Source organism: Anabrus simplex, chromosome 1 (assembly GCF_040414725.1).
Source record: "Anabrus simplex isolate iqAnaSimp1 chromosome 1, ASM4041472v1, whole genome shotgun sequence".
NCBI classification, from domain to species: Eukaryota; Metazoa; Arthropoda; class Insecta; order Orthoptera; family Tettigoniidae; genus Anabrus; species Anabrus simplex.
Window position 1 is genome coordinate 1,339,685,781 of NC_090265.1, and position 25,752 is coordinate 1,339,711,532.

Here is a 25,752-nt window from a genome sequence, read left to right on the forward strand (position 1 = left end):
AAAAATGGAAGGGTATTTATAGGTACTTTAAGACAGATTCCAGGAATCATCAGTGATCAAAGGGAGTGTATATGTGAAGACTTCCAGGGGGCAGAAGTATTCAATCAGCGGTATGTAAAAATAAATGGATGTAAGGGTAATGTTCAGGTAGAGGAGGTGATTAATACTGGTGAAGTATTGGAATTTACATATATAACAAAAACATATACAAAACGATATAAAAAATTAAAGCTAGAAAAACATTTGGATTTGATAAGATTCTAAGGATTTTCTAACAGAAATAGGTTGGGATATAGTACCATATCTGAAATATTTATTTGATTACTGTTTTGATGATGGAGTTGTACCGAACGAATAGAGAGTTGCTATAGTAGATCTAGTGTAAAAAGTAAAGGGTGATAAACATAAAGGGGGTAATTACAGGCCAGTTCAGAAAGGTGGTGTTTGCTGAGAGACAGCTACAGCAAACTATTAAGAGTTGACAGATGGGCCCCGCAACATGGTTTTCGGTTTTCAGCGGCAAAAACCTCAGTTGTACACTCTTGTCGACGTCAGCTTGTGCATCACGAACCAGAGCTCTGCTTGCGAAATAGTGTCTTACCAGTGGTAGACACCTGCAGATTCCTGGGTCTACATTTTTGTAAGAGACTAACATGGCAGCCCCACATCCATTAGTTGAAGGTTGCCTGCATGAAGAGAATTAACATGCTTAAGTTTCTCAGCGGCACTTCGTCAGGGCTGACCGTGCGGTGCTGCCATGTTTTTACATGCAATGGTCCTCTCCCGAATGGACTATGGTAGTGCAGCTTATGGCTCTGCATCAAAATCTATGCTGAGTCTTTTAGATAGTATTCACCATAGTGGAGTTAGGCTGGCAACGGGAGTTTTCCGTACTAGCCCCATTCCCAGCCTACTCGCTGAAGCGAGAGTTCCATCTTTACGAATAAGGAGGCAGCAGTTACTCCTCACGTATGCTGCCAAAATTCGTGAAATGCTGCTACATCCAAGCTATCAATGCATATTTAGTACCCAATACCACCAAAGGTACTAAGACCGGCGGAATGCCACACAGCCGGTAGGGTTTCGAATTGATAGGTTGTGTCGTGATTTAAATATAGATTCCGGTGGTTGTTGTGAACAGACTTTTAGCGAGGTACCTCCGTGGTTAGTTCCGCGACCAGATATACGTCTAGATCTACTCTGTGGATCTGAGGTGAACACAGATTCCTCCATTTATCGGAGGTATTTCGAGGACTTCGTTCACCAGTATCTGGCCACGAGACATGTCTTCACGGATGTTCTAAAATCTGATAAAATGTTGGTTACTCTTTCGTCACTGATGGTATGAGCATGAAAATCTTGCTTCTTAGTGTATGTAGCATGTATAGTGCGGAACTTTACGCCATCTTGGAAGCCCTACAGTTTGCACTGGGTGATGAAAGAAACCATTTTCTTATGTTTACCGACTTGTTACGTTCTCTGCAGTCTATTGAAATCTGTTTCTCGCAACACCCACTGGTGCAGCAGATTCATGACCTTCTAGCCAGGTTAAGTGATGCTGGCACCAGGATCACTTTCGCATGGCTTCCAAGCCACGTTGAGATTGCGGGAAATGAACTTGCAGATAAAGCTGCAAAGGAAGCGGTACTTTTACCTCCAAGACCTATCAGTGTACCTGCTAGAGATACAGTATTTGTTCTCAGCTATGTCGAACCATCTTGGCATCCTGGTAATTGGAGTGGCTAGCTATCCGAACTCCCAACAAGCTGAGAGCAAGTAAGACAACCACCGTGAGGCGGTCCTTTTTTCCGGTCTTCACAGGGAGAAGCCATAGTATTGGGTAGGCTGAGGATAGGTCATGGACAATCTATGCACTCTTATCTTCTAAAGTAAGAAGACCCTCCAGTGTGTTCTTGTAGTGCCAACTTCACTGTGGTCCACATACTCCTAGAGTGCACCGACCTGTGGCCTAAGGCGGAGCCTTGGCCTGCAGCAAACACGCGAACACATACTTGCCGATGACGCGACTACTGCTGATCTCGTCATCTGCTTTCTGTGAGACGGATTAATCAGGGGTATATAAATTACAAGTGTACTCAGGAAAAGCATGTTCCCTTTTGATTTGTTAGATTTTCTGCTTAATTCAATAATTTTTTGTTTTATTTTGTATGGTTTCCAAATTCCTTCGTTGAATAAAACTTTTATATTTTAAAATTATTTTCTACTGATTTGTTCAGAGAGGATGATTACCTCATTGTACTTCCTCTTTAAAAAAAATCGCCACTACCAGTACAGGCCAGTCGGCTTGACTTGTTTTGCATATAAACTGTGGGAAAGCAGTCTTTCTGATTATATTAGATGTGTTTGTGAAATTACTAATTGGTTTGCTAGAAGGCCATTTGGGTTTTATAAATATTATTCCCGTCAGGCTGATCTTACAGGATTCCTGCAAAATATAGCAGATATTTTAGATTCAGGAGATCAGATGGACTGTATCTAAGACTTTTGATAGGTTAGGTCATGGAAGACGGCTCATGAAAATGAGGGTAATTGGACTAGACAAGAGTAGTTGAATAGAAGGGTACATTTCTGGAAAACGGAACCAATCGAATTCGAGTAGGTGAAGCATAATCTTGCTCTGTAACAGTTATACGAGGGAGGGGGGGGGGGTTGGCAGGGCAGTATTATTGGACCTGTATGTTTTCTTATTTATATTGATGATATAAGTAAAGAACTGCAATCATGGATGACGTTATATCGTATATAGAGTAATAAATAAGTTGCAGGATTTTGTGTGACTGCAAAACAACCTCAATTTTGTAAGATGGAGAGCAGACTATGATATGATGGTAAATGGGATGAAAAGTCAGGTTGTAAGTTTCACCAGGAGAAAAAGTCCTCTCAGTTATAATTACCGTTTTGATGGGATGAATGTACCATGTGGGAAGTAAGTACTTGGGTTGTTATATAAGGAAAGATCGTCATTGGAGTTACATTAACGTGGTTGTAAATAAAAGTTCGAAATCTCTTCTTGTGGTTATGAGGGTATGTAGGGTTTGTAGTAAGGATGTAAAGGAGAGGTTGTATAAGTCTCTGGTGCGACCTCAAGTAGAGTATGGTTCCAGCATATGGGACCCATTGCAGAATTACTTCCTTCGAGAACTCAAAGTTCCAGCAGGATTTGGTGTAGGTGATTTCCGATAAGAGTAGAGTCAGGTAAAAGTTGCATATTTTGAGTGGGGAAAACTTGGTGGTATGGAGATGAGCTGCTTGATTAACAAGGAAACCCTTCAATCTGAAAGTCTCTGATCTGTTAGAGATTTGGTACAGTGACTTCAGTAGGAATGCTTTGATCAGCCATATCAAAATTAGATGCCCAGTCATATATTTAGCACCTGTTTTGGGGTGTCAAAAGTTTGTTCATTTAAGCACTGCATAGATAGGAGGGAGCGGCAGGAAGTAGATAGAGGCAGGGCAGCCGGCCAGTTCGTGTGTCATGCTCTCACTGTTTCTCTCTCGCACACACACTACTTCTCCACCATGTTGACAGCAAAACCAACTTTTTTGAACTATATTACTTATTGTCCAAACATTAAGATGTCCCCTAGCCGAAGGAAAATCACATTGTTTACATCTGTAACTACTACAATTAAGCATCTCAAGACACGTTACCTATGTATAATCTTAACTGGATGAATTGCAAGTAACCATTGTCCTTCACAAGAAGAGATCACAACGTTTTAATGCTGCATGTTTAATTCATTTTTAAGACTAGGTTTCAGTACTTGTTTTATTTTGTACTGGCTGATGTACCCATGCTTCGGTACAGAATTCTCAGAAAGACTGTCTTTGTGGTTTTCTGAACGGAAGTCAACATAGGTTATTACAATGATGTCAGTAGGAATGTAGCGTTTAAAAGCAATGTGACTCTATCAAATGAAAAACTGCACATTTTCTCATTTTTAACGAACAGTACTACGGTGTCAATCTAACAGTCCAAAGTTCCAGTGCTGGAATGACCAGGCCGCAGACTGTTGTGAACAGTCATCTGCCATTACTACGTTAAATATGCACACTGCTCATTCCAATCAGTGCTTCAGAGTATGGATTGAATAGCTCGAGTGCTATGATGAGCCAGTGTGTTACGCACCAGTAGTATCATAAAATTTATGAACCAGAGGATTGGCATGCTAAAGAAGAAAGTTATCTAACTACGCAGCTACTTCCTGCCATTATTCAGGCCGGTTGTTATAGGCTACTCGGTTCGCAGCAGTAATCCCATCTATCAGAGGTGAGTGCCATCAGAAGACACAAAGCACATCACAACAAACAATGGTCAATGTTATGTTGATCAGTTTTATGAGCTTTCTATATTGTAGATTTTCACATTTAGTTTTCTTCTGAGTGCTATTAGGGCACCGTATAAAATTATTTATCGCGTAGACTGTAGTTCCTTATTCCCCAACTTTGTATACCGATTTCCATTAAATTCTGTTTACCCATTTTCTTTTGATTCGGTGCTGATATGGACTTTGCAACAAAAATCCTAATTCATGAACATCTGTTATCATAGCCGGTATGGTAAAAACATGTAAGATATGAATGATTGGAAATTTAATACTATGCAACTTTGGTTATGCAGTATTTATCGGTAGGATAGGACCACTAATCTATATATATAAAATAACCGTTTTGTCTGTACATTGCTCAGAATTTGAAAAGACTGGTATTTCTGTATCAGTCATGTCCACAGTAATGAGGAAAAGCACTTTTTACTTTTCCGTAATTCCTGTCTGTATGTACACGTATCACAAGAAAACGGCCGAAGAGAATTTAATGAAAATCTGCATGTAAAGTCGGGGGATGAGCCACTACAATCTAGGCTAAAAATTTTATTCACGCTGAGTGAAATGGTAGTTTAGAGGCCTAAAATTTATTTCTTAAATATTTATACTATTAGTGATCCTATTGATAAATGCTACAAAACTAAAGTTATATCAAATTAAATTTCCAATAACTTATGTCTTATACATTTTTACTGTCCTGGCTATGATACAGATATTCATGAATTTGTATTTTTGTTGCTAAGCCCATATCAACGCCGAGCCACGAAAAAATGGGTTGACAGAATTTAATAAAAATCGGTTTATAGAGTTGAGGAATAAGAAACTACTGTCTGAGCTGTAAACAATCTTATTCACCCTGGTTGAAATTGTAGTTTAAGGGAAGGCGCTGAATATTTAATTTTTAAATATCTATGTTATTGGTCCTATCAAAAAGTACTACATAACAAAATTTATAGAGAACACAACTTCCGATCATTTATGTTTTATTCGGTTTTACCGTACCGGCTATGATAAGAGTGGTATTTCCTAGTCGGAAGAAAACTAAATGTGAAGGACTACGATATCGAAAGTGCATGACATTGATCAACTATAACATTACTTTAAATTGTTTGTTATGATGTTCTTTGTCTCTTATGCTGGCACTCCATTCCGGTAGATGGGATTACTGCAGCGTACCGAGTATAACAGCCTGACTGAATATTGGCAGGAAATAGCTGGGGAGTTAGAGGACTTCTATAGCATCCCATGCCTCTGGTTCATACATTTTCTGCTACTATTGGTACGTAACACACTGGTTCATCGTAGTATTCCAGCATTTCGATCCCTACTCTGACGCACTGTTCTGAATGAGCAATGTGCACACTTGAGACAGAGGCTCACTTAATGGTAGTAGTAGTAGCAGTAGTGTGACCTGGTCTAGAATCACTATTTAGGCCTATTCTAAATTATAGCACCATAATTCACCAAATAACTTAAAATTCAACCCTGAAAAGAGCCGTTTCTTAAGAAAAGATTCTTCCTCTTCACTTTTATTGAATTCTACATTCATTTTATTCCAGTTTAGGAGTGAAGAGGGGGTTTCTCGTCTGGCTTAGAGGGAACATTTTCTTCCATGTCAGATTTTTCCGCCGCCAGTGTAGTGAACTGAGATTTTCCATCTCATCGGGTACTCCTCGGTAATATATTAGTAAAAGGGCATAGCTTTTGCCCTGGGACGCTCTACTATTTGACCCCCCCCCCCTGTCCCCGCCGAAAAGAGAAGTGTGTTCACGGATCACGTTTTTTTTCTGCGGTTTGGTCATTCCACCTCTGGAACTTTGGACTGTTAGATCGGCAACATAGTACTGTTCGTGTAGTAGTATCAGCGTCCGCCTCTGTAGCGTAACGGTTAGTGTTATTAGTTGCCATCCTCAGGGGCCCGGGTTTGATTCCCAGTACTGGCAGAAATTTAAAAATGGCAGGAGTGCTGGTATGTGGTTGAAATGGTACATGTCGCTCACCTCCACTGGGAGTGTGCCTGAAAAGAGCTGACCACTTCAGGATGAGGATACGAGTTTACTTTTTTTATTTTTTAGTAGTATCAACATAGCTTAGCCACGTTAAATATTATTACAAGGCCATATCAGTTAATCATCCAGACTGCCACCCTTGCTACTTCCGAAGAGCTGTTCCCCCATTTTGATGAGCCATTTCTTAGTTTGGTGTCTCGGCAGATACCCATCCGATATGGTTGCACTTACGACTCGGTTATCTGCTTCACTGGGGTTGCAAAAGCCATCCCACTGCGGCAAGTTTGCAAGGGAGGATGTTTGTATATAAGAAAATGCAATGTCCTGTCTTGCGGGACCCCACTCTTAATCATTATTTACTGGATCAGATAATGCTTCACGTACCTAGAGTTTTTTAGCCACCCATTCAGTCACTGTTTTGTCTAGCCCAATAGCTGACATTTTTGTCAGTAATCTTTATCTATTGTGTCAAAGGCCTTGGATAGGTCAATAGTAATACAGTCCCTCTGATGTCCTGAATCCAAAATACCTGCTATATGTTACTGGAACCCTACAAGTTGAGCCTCACAGGAATAACCTTTCCTGACTGAGTAGATCGCCTGTATACACTCATACTCTCCTGGGTTCTCAACCTGTGGTAGTTCCCTGTCCTGCCCTGTGGAGTGTAGGAGAGAAATTTAGGGGAGGCGTGGTAAGCAATGAAAAAAAATATACATAAGTAAGCCAAACAAGATATGTTGTTTGACACCGCTATTTGCTGAAGATTTGTTACAGCCTGAATCATGTATGGGTATTATAAAACATGAGATTGTATGCTGGAGATGATGTAGATCAAAACTGTTTGCGTAAGCTAAGCCATGTTCTCATCATTCAGCCACCTTTTGTCTCTTTGGGGAATGATATTTGTTTCCTACCTTCATTGCTAATTTCACAAGATTAATTTTCTATTTGTTTATAGGAATTCAGGAGAGAAGCCGAGCTGTTTAGAGAAGAAGTTAAAAATAAACCACGAAGATGTGTTCTAGAAGAATTACCTCCTGTTCGAAGTCCTGGCAAAATAACATTTTCACAAGTAAGGCTGTAACTTGATTATTCTTCTGTGAAGATGGGGATTGTTAATAAGTGGGTCAGTTGATGCAATTTCAGATGACTTTCTTTTTTCCTATATGAACCTGGCCTCCGTCAGTATGCATGCAGAGAAACATGGGATCCGACATCAAAAATAAATACAAAAACCTAAATATGTTACTGAGTTGGTTGTCTGTTTACTCTCCTTGGTCAGGGGTTCTCAACTTGGGGAAGTGAGAGTGTACACTTCCTGGGGAGTGTAGGAAAATTTTAAGGGAGACAGGTTAAGCATTGAAAACATACAGTACATCATCATCATCATCTTCCTTCCAAGTATTGGGCCATGTGACCCGTTACGGTCTTGCATTTTCTTTCCATCGCTTCATTGGACGTCCTATAGATCTGTCCTCTTGGTTGATAGCGTAGGATCTCCTTTGGTAGTCTTCCAGATTCCATCCTTGGAACATGACGTTTCCAGTTTTCTTGGTAATCATAGATGTAATTGATTACTGATTTCACATTCAGTCCCTTAAGCACATCTTCATTTCTTATACGATCCCATTTCGTATAGCCTGCTGTTCTGCGCATGAATGTCATTTCACGTGCTGTAATTCTGGAAATGTCTTGAGTTCTTATTGTCCATGCCTCACTGCCGTAGCAAAGCGTTGGTCTGGCTAAAGTGTTATAAAGACGTAAGCGAGTGTGTTTTTGGACAAGAGATGGCTTCATGATATAGTACATAAATTAGCAAAACAAGAAGAAATTTGTAGTAAACACAATCCTTTCATGTACAGCCTCAGAAAAGAAAAATGCAAGCATTTCTCTCTGTTACTGGTAGATCTTACTGCACTCAGACCAATAATCATTCATATGTGTTTGGTTGTGAAGCCAAAGTTGACAGATTATTGTCAAAATCGCTGATTCTTCAAGCTCTTTTCCCGAGGTCACTCCTATCTAGGGATAGATTTTGAGCGTTTTGGTCAATTTTACACTTAAATGACAATTGAACCTATGTTCCAAAAGGTCAACCCAACCCTGACACCCCGCATAAAATTAGACTGATTTATGACCATTTTATTAGAAAATGTAAAAGGCAATTTCTATCCCACTGAAAATTTGACTGTTGATGAAGGCATATATCCCTTCTGAGGCCACATAGGTTTCCGTATTTACATAAGGGATAAGCCAAGCAAATACGGAATCAAGTTAAACATTGTCAGTGATGTAGAATCTGGTATGTTTGCAACTGCAAAATTTATACAGGGTTGGCTGGGCGAACAAATAACACGGTTCAGGAACGAATAAACCGAGATGCTTCTTTGCAGATATTTCTGTTGACACGAGATCCATTTAAAATCGAAGTGGACATGCTTCCTGATCCCCTTCAGAAGCAGGCGACCTCGAATGTGATTCTCAAGCATGACTATTGAAATATTTGGTTAAGCTATTTTTCTGTGTACCCAAGAGTTGGTATGGAGTCAGCAGTGTTGTTAGTGCACTTTTCATCAACATGTGCTAGTCTGGGGTTTCTTCGCTTACTTGCATCAAATCAAAGTACAGAGTCTGGCTGGATATTGAAAGAAATCTGAGATGTGCATTAGGATCACAGTTGGAACCAAATGTTAAAAAAACTTGTGTAAGAAAGTCAGTTAAGGCTCTGTCAAACAGGAAGCGGACTGGTCGCTTTCATCCTTGCGGACTCTGTGCACTGTGATATTACATCAGCCTGGTTAAACAGAAGGCGTCCTATTGCAGCGGACCAGACTAGTCCGCAGCAACCTGGCGGACAATGTAAATGTTCAGAGTTCGTGCGGCCAACACTGAACAGTGTCTCCAGAATAAGATACGGAGAAATTAATTAATCTAGTGCGTGGTCATGAACACTTGTACGACACATGACACGTCGATTACAAAGATCACAAGTAGTCTCATGGTTCTAATGTTATCATCCCTTGGTCGCCCCTTTTATGACGGACAGGGGATATCGATGGTGTATTTGTCGTCTGTGTTTCCTACCCACAGGGGGTGCTGGACATTTGATTAAAACAACAAAATGATAACACCAGTTCAAGAAAGAAAAAAATTAAGTCGTACACACTTGATTGCGACTGCTTTCACACTGGTTTGCCCTGACTTGTCCACATTCTATTTGACTACCCCAGTCCGCGACGGCCTGCGGTCATTTTGCCCATGTGGACAGTCCACATCCTGTTTGACAGAGCTTTTAGTCCTCTACTTAACTACATTCTTAAAATTTAAAGTCAAATTATGTACTTTGAAATTTTAACTGTTCTTTTGTAACATAGGTCTATTGACCTCTTGTATTAAAATGTTCTATCAATGAAAGAAGGTTTTTTTTGTTGTTTTGTTTAATATATATATAATTACAAGACCATTATAAAACATTCTTTGAGTTAAATTTATTAACCCAGATAGTACAGTTGAAGTTTTGTGCATGAAATTTTAGGCCTAATTGAGTGTGGTCAAATTTGAAGTTGCTAAGCGGGCTGCAGGCCCAAAGAAGTAGAGAACTGTCATAGGTGAATATATTGTGCGATTTTCGAATACAGGTATTTAGGCATCGTCATCTCTGCTGTGAATTGGATCATTATTTCTAATTTTGCAACTGCTCAGAAGACATTTGGCTGCTCAGTGGCTATGTCCAAACATTTATTTGCTATTGCAAATCGGATATCTTTGTTTCTTTATGGGTTTTCTTAACTCATTCTGGAACTGTGCTTGTTGGTTGAACTTTAACTGCAGACAGTGTTCACTGATGTTCATGATTGAAAGGTCCACCAGTTTTCAGTGATTCAACATGATCGTCATTATTTTCCCTTATTCATATGTAACCTAATGGGTGCAAATACGGTTCCTCTTCATCTGTATATTTAAAGAACTAGGCTGATTTTTGTTACAGCGAGTTTGAGAGAACAGCTGAGCCGATTGATATCATAAAGCATTCTGATGGAAGCTCTTGGCCTGTAGATTTGCATTGTGTCTTTAAAAGCATAAGTTTCCATTCATATTTTTTAAATTATTAAAGAAAAATGTAGCATTCTGATTGGCCAAAGTGCTCGTCAAGACTTCAAGGACGTCTGAACCGTGATGGTGGTGGTGGTGGTGGTGGTGATTATTGTTTTAAGAGGAAGTACAACTAGGCAACCATCCTCTATATAACACTAATCAGAGTGAAAATATGGAAGGGGTCCGACACTTCGAAAAATGAAGATATCGGCCAAAGGAAGACAAGGGCCACGAAGGGCATGAAAATGGAAGACTCCCTAGCCCTCGCAAACCTAATAGCGTCGGGGTCTGAAAAGAACAAGAGTTTACCAAGAGAGGTCTGATAGGATAGATGAAAGTGAGGAGCCTGGCACAAGTAAGTGGAAGCAATGCCAGGACTCAGCTAAGAACCCCGTGGTCGCCGACCCACGCTCCAAAGTTCAGAGCCCCTTTTAGTCGCCTCTTACGACAGGCAGGGGATACCGTGGGTGTTATTCTACCGCCCCCACCCACAGGGGGAACCGTGAGAGCGCCAAGGCATATGGCACAATAGAGAAGGTGGAAGGGGGTTGGCACTATAGAGAAAGTGGAAGGGGGTAAGCACGCGTGCGCAGTCAGGCGCCTCGCTGGTCAGCTGTACCAAATAGCTTAATGTGATCATAGTGGTAACTCTCCCCAACTATCACGTAGTAGCAGATACCGCACACAGTGCTGCCATCTAGCGACTCGAGAGGATCGCTAACAACACTACATAGTTAGACTTTGAAAACACGAGTTACAGATTTTAAGCCATCTGTGGTGTCGTCATAACTTAATGCAAGAGGGGAAGGTGGATGTTGATCTGATGGAAACAGTAATGATAAATAATAGGAAATCAAATGTATAATTATAGCATTTGATCATGTCACGACTGCAGTTTGATAACATTGCAAAAGCAAATTGCACATGTAATATCTTATTCAGTTTGATATTTTCAGTGGCAAGATTTTCTCTGGCGAATTATTGGTTCTGTTACCGAGCAGAGTAGCTTCGTCTAACAGTAGCCATGGCTTTACCATGGCTTTCCAACTCTGCCTGTGGGATGTGGTGGGCTGGTCCCACATTCGGGTGTCCTGAGAAGGGTTTTCCATTCTCCTCTCTAAGGTGAATGCTGGGACAGTCCCTCTTATAGGTCAGCATTTTACAAATTTCACCATACTTATTCATTTCTATGTGTACATTTCTCATACTATAATCATTATCGTAAGATGGTAGTACATCCCTATATTCAGCATGAAACTTACTGCATGTCCTGCCCGTGGTATAACGGTCTGCATTTTCATGAACTATCTCATGGTGATAATCAGTTCATATCACTTAGCTCACTGTTTACTGACCTTTGCTTCAAAGTTTCACTCCATGATGTCATGAGTCAGTAGAAAGTTTGCTGCATTAGATTCACAATTACTGTCATCAGAAGCGAAGAGAAATTGATTTACCATTACACCTCTTATGGTACTGCAAAATTTTGTTGCATCTGGGGTCACATTGTTAATTCCTTTTGCTCTAATGATTCAAAAATATGTTTTCAGTTCCATTTCTGTGTTATCCTCTTGTCAACAAATAATAGAAATCATAATCTTCGTGTAACTCTGACCACAATAGTTTCAAAGCAGAAAAATTGTCTACCCAGTGCTGAATGCAATGTAGATTATCTTTGCAGTTCTTCAATACTGTAATCTTCTTGAGAAATCGCAGATTTCATCATCAAGCTGTCCAGCTCCATGGCTAAATGGTTAGCGTGTTGACCTTTGGACACAGGTGTCCCGGGTTAGATTCCTGGCAGGGTCAGGAATTTTAACCATAATTGTTTAATTTTGCTGGCATGGGGGCTGGGTGTATGTGTCGTTACCATAATTTCGTCATCATCACGACACGTGGGTCGCCTATGGGCCTCAAATCAGAAGACCTGCATCGGGCGAGCCAAACTTGTCCTCGGACACTCCCGGCACTAAAAGCCATATGCCATTTCATTTCTTCATCAAACTTTTGCATATGCCTTGAGTCATTGCTTAAAGGTCTCCTGTATACTTTGGGCTACTGAGAGTTAAAGAATTAAAAATATTAGGCATATATGATAGCTGACTGCAATAGATCTGTTTGAATTGCTAGATGGCATGCAGAAGCTATGTTGACATTTTCTCTCTCAGGAGTTTCCACTATTATCATATTAAGCTGTTTGGCCGTACTTGCTGGGCTGAGTGGTTCAATCGGTTGAAGCGCTGGCCTTCTGACCCCAACATGGCAGGTTCGATCCTGGCTCAGTCCAGTGGTTTATGAAGGTGTTCAAATGTGTCAACCTCGTGTCAATGATTTACTGGCACATAAATGAACTCCTGCAGGACCGAATTCCGGCACCTCAACATCTCCGAAAACCGTAAAACTGTAGTTAGTGTGATATAAAAGCGTTGTTGTTGTTGTTGTTGTTATTATTATGATTATTATTATTATGATTATTATTATTATTATTATTATTATTATTATTATTATTATTATTATTATTATTATTATTATTATTATTATTATTATTATTGGCTGTACTTCGGCCTCTTCCAGTCTGTGTTTTAGCGAGTCGCTTTGCTGAGAAGAAGCTATTAGACTCAGTCTTACTGCCTCTTCTGTAGTTCTCCCTATATTTGTTAGCTTGAGTGATTTCAGATAAATTTTAACGCTGAGTCTGTGAACTTCTTCCATTCCAGTAATTAGCAAAGTGAGTTGATACTCTGTGTCATACGTGTTAATTTTTAATTTTGATTTGGCCGACACATAGTATTCATAACATATGAGGAACAATGTTCAGTTATTAATTAAATCATTGACGTGCTCCAACAAAACACAAATATCAAGAATGTATTTTTTATCGGTAAACTCAGGTTGGTTTGATCGCTTCAAGCATCGTTTTGGCTTTTACAACATTAAAATGACAGGAGAGGTTGCTGTAGCAGATTAAGTTTAAACAGAGAAATTTGAAAGGGAGTTTAAAGAAATTGTGACAGGGAAAGGTTATAATGCAAAGCAAGTTTTCAGCCTTGATGAAACAGGCTTATTTTGGAAACTCATGCCTAGCTTCATGTTCATTTTTATTGAAGAAAATCAGCACCGGGATTTATGGCTGCCAAGGCCCGATGCACCCTTCTTTTCGGAGGAAATACTGCAGAAGATTGCAAATTAAAACCCATTATGATCTACCACTCTCAAAATCCTAGGGCATTAAAAGATTGTGACTAGAGCAGGCTGGGAGTTCATTGGAGATGGAATAAAAAAGGCTTGGATGACATCATCTGCTATTTTCAGTGACTATTTTGTTAATGAATTGAATACAGAATTGAAAGCCTACTGTGATAAAGAAAAATTCCTTTCAAAATTCTCCTCCTCGATAAGGTTCCCAGCCACCCACTTTCCATTACTGATACAAAAAAAAAAAAAGTCCTATTTCTGCCATAGAACACTGCATCTATCCCACAACCCATAGACCAGGGAGTTATTTCTACATTCAAGGCTTACTATTTGCATAAAACTTTTTCCAGTCTCATAGAAGAATGTGATGCGAATGACAAACTTACCACCAACATTTTCTGGCGAGAGTTTAATGTTAAGATGGCGATTGATATTATTAGAGACACATGGACTGACATTACTTCGAAATGTATGGATGGTGTGTGGAGGAAGCTGTGGTCCTATGCTGTGTCATTGCTAGGTGAGGAAGTGATCAGGGACGTCGCCGATGCAATTGGAGAAATTGCAGACATGGCATGGCAGGTTGGATTCACTGATGTCAATTAAGAGAGTGTGTGTGACCACCTTAACTCTCACTCCGAAGATTTGATCATTTTGAGTGAGAATATTAATAAAGAAGAAACATAAGTCGAGGAAGTTCAGCCTTTTAGAAAGCTGACAACGAAGAATATGTCTGAGGCCTTCAGAATGATCGATGCTGCAAAGAATATTTTCGAAGAACTTGATCCGAAGAAGTAAGGAGTGCAGTAGTGAGTAGAGAAGTTGAACATTGTACAGCTCCCTGTAACATTTAAGACAATCAACTGGCAATGAAGACTACGCAGTCAACAATTAAACATTTCTTTGCAAAACAATGTGGCACCTCAAATGAATGTCAAGTGCCTAGTAAGAACACTTCAGCTACAAAGGATTTGCACGAAAGGAAATCTGCGAAGGAAACGGAACTGAATATAGCATTATCAGATTCTTCCGATGTAGATGATCCAGAGCCTATTTAGGGTATGTAGATTGACTTTATGAAATGATTTTAGTTTATTATTGTGTGTTTCAGTGTTGCATTTTTAAGTGTATAAATTTTGCATTAAAATGCATTTCAGAAACATGATAATAGTTATTTTTTGTAAAAATACTAAGAATCCCTTCCATTTTAAACTTAATATGTGAGTAAACTGAAACCTAAAAACCTAAACCTGCCTCTTACATATAAAATGACTTGATTTACGCAAATTTATGTGCGGTAATTCTGCGGAACGAATGTCGCGTATAACGAGGTCTACCTGTATGTACTTTATTTACCGTTTCACGTTATTGGTTTAATGTAGTGTGTTTTTATGAGTGTTCAAGTACAGTAAAACCTTGCTTATCTGGCCCTCGTTGATCCAGATTTGTGGATAATGCGAATGAGATTTGTAGACATTGTTTTTATTTAGAGTTCACATTAGGTAATACTTTTTTTAACTATGATAGCAAGAACATAACTATAACTATGCCAAATGTTTGATTTGTAGTTTGATTCTGTGTAAAGTTCCTGCAATAAATTATAGTAATACTGTACTGTAAAATGTTTTCCGTTAAGTTTAAAGAGCTTGCATCCGGGAGATAGTGGGTTCGAATCCCACTGTCGGCAGCCCTGAATATGGTTTTCAATGGTTTCCCATTTTCACACCAGGCAAATGCTGGGGCTGTACCTTACTTAAGGGCACAGTCACTTCCTTCCAACTCCTAGGCCTTTCCTATCCCATCGTCGCCATAAGACCTATCGGTGTTGGTGCGACATTAAGCCACTATCAAAAGGAAGATTTACTAGTGTCACAGGGCGCTGACGTGGTATGACGGTGGCTACGGCACTGTGACAGAAGAAGACATTGTAGCGGAGTGCACACCTACCTTAGACAGTGAGAAAGATGACGAGACGGATGCGGAGGGAGCGATTACATCGCAACAGCGGATGACAAATACAGATGCTGCGCACCAGCTGACAAACATCATGGTGTATTTGGAACGTCAGCCTGGCACCACTCCAGCGGAACTATTGATGATTGCAAGTGAAAATGCTGCAGCGATATCTACTCTAAGCCCAGAACAAGACTTAGCATGCAATGTGCAAAACATACAGACACACATACGACCAGTTTGCTACTCACTAAATTTTTCAGTCTGATGTGCAACTTCTGGACATGCACCATGCCAAGAATCAAGAAAAGAAAATGAAAATCCGAAGGATGAAGAACAGGACCATTAACTTTGAGAAGGTTGGGCTTTTCGAGAGGACAACCACTCGGTAAATTAGAACTTCATTGACGGTTTCTACTATGGTCACATACAGTTCACCAGGCATCTGTTATCTTCTTCTCTAACGCAACTTCTCTATTTTTTCGCTTCCCTCCTGACTAATTAAAAATAAGGCAAGCACACCTAGCCAACATTGAAAACAATCAAGAACGGGACCGCTAAAATTGAGATGATCAGGCCTTTCGAGAGTGCTGCTATTCTAAATTTGAACTTCATTGGCGGTTTTCTATCACGTGTCACATTTCAACTGGCAGGTGTTTCCTCTCAAACTTAGATTCTAAAGTTTTTTTGTTCCCCTCTTAACTATTTTTGATGGTGACTACAGAGACAGACTGTCAATATGAATTTTTAACACAGTGATTTCTTCCTGTTTTTTAATTGTATCACACTGCAAAATTTTTAGACTAACAGGTCCGCAACCTCACTACATGCACTTGTTGTTTGTTTCAGTCTTATCTCATTTGTTTACATTCTTTTTTCATAGGTTTTAACACAGTTTTTAGCTTAAATTATGTAAAAATGTTAACTTTTTATCACTGAAGATGTTGCAAACGAGTTGATTATTACTCCATCTAATGATGGAAATGTGTGTATATTGAATTGTATTTTATTTCTGTCATGTCTCTTTTTTTTTTTTTCATTTGTTCCTTCATGATGTTTTAAATACATTTTAGCTTCTGTTATGTAAATAACTTTAACCCCCTTTTTTTCACTGAAGATGGCTCAAACGAGTCGAAACATTTTTGACTATTATTACTCCATCTAATGATGGAGATGTGTATGTATTGAATAGGAGGAGGACATATGAAATTTTCCTTTGTAAAGTGAAAACCGTCACTATGGAATTATTCTAATATCTTGTAAGTCAGACAATTAGCAGGTGTAAAACAGAGCATGTTGACCATGTGGTTAGAGTCACACAGCTGTGATGAGCTTTCATTCAGGAGATAGTGGGTTTGAACGTCATTGTGGCAGCCCTGAAGATGGTTTTCCGTGGTTTCCCTTTTTTCTTACCAGGCAAATGCTAAGGTTGTAACCCGAATTAAGTCCATGGCTGCTTCCTTCCCACTCCTAGCCCTTTTCCTATTCCGTTGTCACCATAAGACCTATCTTTGTCTGTGCAACATAAAACAAATTGAACAAAAGAAAGAAAAGCAGGAATAAATCCCATTCTTTGAGGAACTTAGGAAACCCAGACCCCAAAAGAACAGCGTCATTAAACCTGCAACTCATCTCCAGACAAAATATTTCTAGCGCCATGCCTGCAGAACTGGGGATACCAAAGAAATTGCACAGTAATAGCATAAATTTCACATTATGCAGTAAGTTTTGAACTATTATATTGATTATTTCTGTTCCCACGTTAAATAGGTTCCAATTTATATATAAATAACATAGAAAGACTCAGGAAGTACGCCAAGACCATAAATTTCATCACATTGGACAATTTCCTCCTTATAAACATTGCATTTTTGAGTTAAGTTTTAATGTAGTATACATATAATTGCAATTATTTTCATTGTATTTTTGTATTGCAATTATAAATTGTGTCCAGACTATGTGATTTAAATCAGTGTGATCAGTACTCGGTTCCCTCAGTCTTTTATGACACTTTTCAGAAATTATTTATTATCATCATCTTGAACCAGCCCCAGTTTCATGGGTGCAGCGAATGAGCACACTCTTTTTTCTGTCCATGTGGGTGTCTTCTTCCATAACCTGCTGCAGATCCCAAAAATCATGAAACTCTGAACAGCTTGAACAGCTTGATTTCTCATTTGTTCATACCTTGTTTGTTACAAAAAATGCGTGTTGAAATTTGATTTGACTTGGGGAAAACAGGAGCATCCAAGTGTCCTGGCTGTGCCTGATGGGGATGAAATAATGTGACTCTGAAAACTGGAACTGTCCTGGCCAGATTGGGACGTTGTAGATACCTCATCACCTTAGATACCTTCGTGCCAAGTAATACCTCTGGGATTTTTTTAAAAACTTACAAGCTGGCTTACTTGAAGAGGCTATAACTTTGGAGAGGACACATTTGTCTCAACTCGGCTGCTTCTGGATAAGAGGGAAATGATGATGATGATGATGATGATGATGATCCCTAATCTCAAACACCAGTGTTTTGAGATTTCATCCTATGTGTGTGTGTGCTTCTTTAATATACAGATGAATCTTTTGACTCTACCCTCAAATTTACATTTTCTGAATGCTGACTGACTGGTCTGGAATTGTGTCCTGTAACCTTGGGCACTAGAAGAGATTAGCGAACAAGCTTCACTACTCAGTTGATAGGAAGGGTGTGATAGTATTTATTAGATAACAGAGTAATGTTTGGTAAAGCTGTTGTATCCTCACTGGAGTTCACTCATTTAGGATGCCTTTACCTTACTGGCAATGGTGCTTTGGTGTTGGTGGTGTTGATTATTTCAAGCTGCAAAACATCAGGATCTGAGGAAGGTGTCAATCCTCTGAGAAACTATTCACAATATTCTTTGTTTATTCTCATTTCTGTAATTGTTTGTTTGTTTGTTTTATTAGTTCCCTCTGTGGATCAGTGGTAGTGTCAGCCTCCTTATCCCAGGATAGTGCAATGGAGGTAGTCTCCATATTGTGCACTGTTGGCATGTAATGGTGTTTACTCAATAAAATTAATTAAAATTCAGCCATATGTTGCCCTACAGAGTTCTGGTTTCTCTGCTGTCGTCTGGTAGGGTAAAATGGAATGTCAAAATTGGCATGCTGGTGCCTGAGTGGTGTAAAATCAAAATGCCTGCCTGTGCCATAAAATATTATTGCTTTCATTGTTGTCATCTTAACCCTCCGTTAGTGACACTCAGTCTTCAGGTTTATTATTTCTGGAATTTGTGATGCAATTACCTCTGTGAGCATGACTACCATTCTATCAAGTGAGAGTGAAAATAACTAATAAACTTGTCCTGTAGGTATAATTCAGCTACCTTAAATATTACCCTAAATACTAAAACAGTTAATATCTATCTCAAAGACCAAAGTCACTACTATATAATCTAAGTTTTGTAGTCTGTTGAAACTAAAGCAAGATGTATTTAAAACTATTGGCAAGACATATCTTCGAACTTGTACTGAAGAATTAAAATGTTCTTAGCAGAATCAAGGGTTACCTTATTTCTTTCTTTTGACCCCTGTGTAGGGTTGCTACCTGTCCTCTATTGTATGGTACATCCTGTATTTGAGGTGAACATTTTGCATCCCATATGAACTGTTCTCCTGTAAAAAAAAAGAGCTTTTTTTTAATTTGTCTTTAAATATTTTCAAATCTGTATTTGATATCAGCGCCCTTGAAGTTCAGAGAAGCTCTATTTCTTTTTCTTTCTTTTTGGAGCCTACATAAATTGTGAAGTTATCAAAGCTCATCGAAGGCATCAATGTTAAGATGTCAGATTTTGATGAAAATTCATTGTTTACTAGTCATAAAGGACAACAGAAACTAATAGAATTAGAGAAACTTTTTTAATGAGTGGTTTTGGGTCCATTGCATTTGTTGAATGCATTTTCTACTTAATGTCTAACAAATGGTCAGAGTAGAAACAGATGTTCAGTAGATCTGATTAAAAGTGACCTACTAATTACTGGAAACATGAACATGTCTTATAGAGAGTTCCATGGCATGATACAGTTAAACAGTGAAATTTTAAAGTCAGCTGTGTCAAATGTGAAGTACAGATGGAGAAAATAAGGTAGTTCTAATAATGGTTTTTCTGCATGTTTTGTCTTACCTAATGCATTGTACTGTATGTACTGTTAAGTTAGTTTCTTTTACAAATTTAGATAATTATCTTTTTGTTAGTGAAACTAATTATTATCTAATAAATTGGTACCTAACGTTTCATTTTCAGGTATTTATCAACTGTCCCTTATTTTTTTGAAAAATACTGTATTTTTAGGTAAATGTCCCTTATTTTTTATATCAAAGTGGCAACCCTACCCCTGTGTCTGCATTAAAGTTAGTACTCTTTCAGCATTGGTATTATTAGCTGGAATAACAGAACAAAACTAGACAAATTTCAATAATTCAGGGTGATTAATAACATTGTCAGCTGTGTGATGTGCATGAGGAGAGATTGGTTTTGATTGTTTTATGTGATATTGACTGATTTTGGTTATTATTTTCTGTTTCTAACATTTAAAATTTTAAGGATTTGTAGTCAGCTTGAGAGACCTGACTCTTCCTCCGAAAAGAAAACTTGATTGGATACCTTTTCATGTTTACAAAATAGGAGGACATGTCCAGGGAAAAGAGGGTGTATGGTAACCCTGCTTGTGCATAATACTCATCTGTCCTTAAAAAAAAGCTTTGTGATTATATGAAATCTGAAATTCTTTCAAGAGAAAAAAATCATTCTGTTATTAAATGTTTTCCTTTTCAGGTACATTCTGTTATAAATTAAATGTTTTCTTTTACAGTATTTTCTAGTATTTAATCTTGCATTTGTTTTGACAGAAAATTTAAAGATTATTAACTAAGTTGAAACTGAACAATTACAGGCTACACAATCAAATGTTTACAAGTTTACAGACACATTGATATACTCCATCGTCCCTGGTGTATTGTCCAGAAAGTCTGAGGTCACCAGGGTAGGAGCTCAGAGGAGATTCTTCAACAGTTCCCTTCTGCAGAAGGGACTTTTTCCCATTTAAAGAGATCACTACATGTCATGATTGGGCCGTATACTGTTAGGTGTTGACCACATCTTGTGGGGAAGATCTATTTCCTGAGGCTTGTTTCTGACACGGAGAAAACTGTGGAGCTGCTAAGGTACACTGTTGCACCATTCTTGTACCCAGGCCTGTTTAAGATTAAAATTATGCTCCACGAGGCAGCTGGTTATTTTCAGTGGTGGCCATCTGGAGTAAAGCCTGTTCATTTCTGTGCCACTGATGTCCTTGTGGATTGGTAGCTATTGATTCCTTGAAATTTTCTGGTATTCCTCCTTACGGGCTTTCTTTTGTTAGGTGGGGATGGAGAATGAGGATCTGGGCTGGCAGCCAAAATGTTGGAGTGGATTTCATAGACCCATTTATAATTCACATGGTCTGATTTAGTTGGGCATCGACCAGCATCATGTGGAAACTGTTTATCCAGACAGGACAGCAGTATACTGCAGTAGAATTCACTGGACTAAGGACAGATGATCATAAGGTGGAGGCTGAGGAACCCCAATAGCTCTTGAAGTGTATTAGTTCTTGATCTAAACTCAATTGCTGTTCTCACTAGATGTTGTTTGAAGGACAGCATTTGGTCAAGAGTAACCTCGAGGTAGTTTGGGTTTTTGTTGTAGATTAGACGATTACCATGGTTGGTTCGCACATTACTTAGAGGGAAACATGAATGTCTCAGTTCTATTTCCGAAAGAACTGCCCTGATATAGCTAGATCCACTGTAAGTATTTCTTTGTTGACCTCGTTGGTGTGTGCTGGGTTGCTATCACCCAGTTGTCAGCATTGTGTTTCAGGAATGTCTGTTATATAAGAGTTAAACAGTAGTGGAGCTAGAACTGAACCTTGAGGTAGGCTTTTATTAATCACTCTGTTGGCTATGCACATTGCCTATAATAACCTGGAAAAGCCTATCAGTCAACATATTATTAACGAGTTGTGAAGTTCTTTTACAAGGAATCGCACAGAGCAGCTTGTAGAGGATACCTTGTTTCCAGATAGTGTCATATGCTGCAGTCGAGTCAGTAAATACAGCAGAGGTCTTGAGTTTCTTCTGGAAGCCTCCTTTGTATGTTGTTAGTGATAGTATTTGGTCAGAACAGCTCCAGCCTGGTAGAACAGCAGGGATCTGTTTAAAAGTTGTCCACACTTATTTTGTTCCTCAAGAATCTCAAGTAATTTATACATCATATTCAGTGGAGCAATAGGTCGATAGGTTTTTGGGCTCCCACTAGGTTTACCTGGTTTTAGGATAGCAGTGATTTTTTTTAAGTTTTGTAAGTCAAGGGATAAAGCCTGTCATCAGAATACTTGAGAAAAACTGGGGTCACCATGCTCCAGCATATTTGTCACAGTGAAGGAGAAATTCTATGTGAATGCCATCCTGTCCTGCTGCTTTATTGGACTTCATATCTTGCAGAGACTTTGAGATATCTTCTGGAGTAAATGGACAAGAGTTTGCACTGTCTTGTGGACATTCTGTTTTCAAGACTGGAGATGATCAATAGACGACCTAGCTGGTGACCTAGCTGTTGAGACAATATGCGAGGAAACTGTATTTGGTTTTGTGGGCATGTTTCTAGAGGTAGTTAGATTTCCACTTCCTAATTTATGCAACAAAGACCGTGCCTTTCTGCTTGATCGTTAGAAGTCGAGATTTTCGACTTTTTCTTCCCATTTCTCTCGAAGAGTAGTGTCGAGGCTTTGTAGCAGGTCATCTACTGTTTCTTGGTCTAGTTGGGAGAAATTCTTCCTACAATTTTTCGTTCTGACCACCCAGGAATGTAATGTTTCTGATATTCTCTACAGATGAACTTCTTTGGTTTGGTGAACTCTGTATCCCACAAACTTTGAGTTCTTTCTCTTGGGGGAAATTGATCCCAAGATCTTTTCAAGCTTTTCAAAAAAGCCAAGCTAGTTAGCCTTTTGAAATTTTCAGCATGGACGAGGTGTGGTGTCCATCAGTGGAATTTTCATACCTACTTCAAGTATCTCTGGGTGGTATTGGCTTATGTGGAAAGTCAGACAGAACTTTACATGTGGTTGCAAGTAGTAGCCGGTTGTCATTTGATGTAACAAACTGTGTGTTTGGTGTGTGCACCGTTTCCATGCAGCTGTTCTAAATGTTCGTCAAACTTTGGTGTGTTCGTCGCCATAAGACCTATCTGTGTCGTTGCGACGTAAAGCAGCTAAAAAAAACAAAAAAACAACAACTTTGGTGTCGAGTACGAGGTGGACATAATTTAAATCAGCCCATTCTACTGAAGTTTCTCCATTGGAGCTGTTAGAATTGTACTTCCATTGCATATGATGGCTCTTTAAGTCTCCCATATAGACAGCTGAGTAAGAGTGTAGCATTTCTGGCGCATATAGTACATAAGGAGGCATTCTCACCAGTGTTACATGTTACCACCCTCTATGCTTGATGGTATGTTGCACCTACAAGGTCGAATCCCAGTATTCTTAGTCTGACAGGAGTTTATTTTCGTTAGCTGTGTGTTTTTCCTGGATGACAATTATGTCAGTAGTATTTTCCAAACAGAGTTTTAATAGGTAATGACATTTAGATCTACTAATGTCTTCAATGTTAATCGGTAAAAAATGAATTCTAGGTCCTAAATTTCTAAATCTGTGGTTCTGAAAAGAACCATTTTCAGTAGAAGTTAATAGTTGTAGTTATGTGGTGTGTGTGAAAAGATCACAAGGATTGTCTGGCTGCCGAATGCTAATGTTCATTTCAGTATTGGATATTGAAATCCAAGTATACATATTCAGGAGCACCACAAACAGGAATCACCATCACCTCACTAAGGTAGAAACTTTCCATGATGTCACTAACGGAGGGTTAATATTCCTTGTACTGAAATGTTACCAAACTGTGATTTTAAATTTCAATTTCTCCTGTCATATTTAGCGAGAAGGTAAAACAGAAGAACCAAAGAAATTGAGAACTGAACCAAAGAAGTTGAAGAGTGGTATCCAACGAAATTATTCTGAATGGGAAAAGTATGATGTAGATAGAGAACTTGTACGAATGGATATAGAAGAAGAAAGAGCAAGAGAAAGGAGTGAACGGAAACAGAAACAGAAACCAGTTAAGGAGGAAGAAGTAGCCAAAGTACATATTGCTGATGGTGGAGGTAAGGATATTTTCAGTACATTCTGATGTTTGTTTGATATTTTATTTTAGCAAATAACTAAATTCACCTGAAAAGGTTTTACCATCCAAATTTCCTGTTTTAAATCCTTTACTATGGTTTTGGAGTACAAGTGTGTTTGCATATTATTGAATTGCTTAAACTTGAAGTAATTGATTACACCAAGGACTTCAAGGAGTGGGTTGCAGACGTTAACCCTTATGCTTTCAGGGTAACGATCTATTGGAACTCACGGTTCCTGCGAAAACCGACATGGTAACGATCCATCGTTACTGGCGGATCGTTACTGGCCTTAATGATATCTTGTTATTTACATGCCAGATACAGGCATTTAGCACGGAATAAGAAGAGCACAGTTTTAACGCTTGTTATACTCCGCGGGAACTGCTGAGCATTTCTGTCTGTTTTTGTTGATGATACTGATTATATAATGAAATTAAGCAGTATGATAGGCATTATATCTAGTTTACTTGCTAGTTCATTATTTAAATAGTTTTCGTAGGTAGGTGCATATTGTTAATGAAGTGTTATAGTTGGATATAGTTCAGTTAGGTTAGGCCTAGTTATTTATCGCGTGTGACATGGCGAAGAGAGTTCATTTAGCTGACGATGATATTATGGAATATCTTGACAATTATTTAATTGATGAAGTTTCTTTGTCCAAATCAGAAAGTGTAGATGACAATGATAATAATCCAGCACCTCCAGTAAGAAATGTGTATTTTATGCAAAAATGGCTGACGTTTTTCAATGATAAATCACTTTCCACATTTTAATCTATCTTTGGATCTAATGCATATAGAATCTTGATGTTTACCATGCTAGTAAACAATAATATAACCTTTCTACTAACATCAATCACTAACTTGTGCAGTGAACACCATTTCTCAGAATTACTTAAAACTTTCAAAATCTGAAACTTGTAACTTTTTATCACTCTTCTTTTTTTTTTTTTTTAAATGGAACCCTTCTGGTTTAGAGACATGACCCACTTGCAGTGATAAGTGATATATACTCTATAAGTTTACAAACTTTCATGTTGATATCTTTATTGGCGTGCCTTCGCTGTAATTTTAAAAGAAGTGTGAGTGCAGAAAATATGGCTGGCAGTTTTCACACATCCATCAGCTGAGAGCTTGAAAGCGAAAGTGTTAACAGTCCCAGAGAAGCTGCATAGGATGCCTATAATATCGTATTCAGTATAGCAATGAAAGTTACACCTTTTGGACAATTCTATTAGCATACTGTATTTGTCTAATTTCTGTGCCTGTGTAATTTGTGCTGTCTGTTTTTATCTTTGAGCACTTAACACACCAATTTTGAGCTATTTATATGTAAAAAGATAAGTTGTTGGAAGAAGTTATATTTTGAGATATTTGAACATCATTATAAACAGGAATAGTGTTAGCAGCCTACTGTTAACTTGGATGTTCCGGGTATATTTCAAAATCCACATGCTGAAAGACAGACGTATATTTCAAACACTTTGTGTATTCCTGTGTTCCAGTTTGGTGAGAAAGGTCACTGAATGACTTTATATAAATCTGTTCTGTGGATTGGTTACTGATGCTGTGCATTCAGTGAATAAGACTTCATGTGTAATGCTATTTACTCTAAAAGAGAGAGTACTTGAGTTACATTAAACGCTGATGATATCGACCCATCCCTAACTTGCTTACAATCCCATGTAGTATTGAACCTCAACCACTATCACCTGAACATCTCTTTCAAATAGCATCTAACTTCTTCCTAACCAGCCTGTCTGACCCCAAATTCCTAGTCTCTCTTCCTACCCAACACAACCTGACAAAACACGAACTCTGTGCTTTGAGAGGACTATGAGATACCGCGGACATCCTCCCCCTTCCCGCCGACAAAGGATCCACCATAATCATC

At 38.7% G+C, this 25,752-nt stretch overlaps 1 protein-coding gene across 2 annotated transcripts in view; it reads left to right on the forward strand.

The window, feature by feature from the left end:
• Spag1 (Spag1 axonemal dynein assembly factor) overlaps window positions 1-25,752 on the forward strand; it is a 182,680-nt gene that overhangs the window by 14,613 nt on the left and 142,315 nt on the right. For both annotated transcript variants that reach the window (XM_067152205.2, XM_067152213.2), the window contains exons 3-4: window positions 7,314-7,427; window positions 23,613-23,838. In XM_067152205.2, the coding sequence (XP_067008306.2) occupies window positions 7,314-7,427; window positions 23,613-23,838 (340 nt within the window). The remainder of the gene's footprint in view (window positions 1-7,313; window positions 7,428-23,612; window positions 23,839-25,752) is intronic.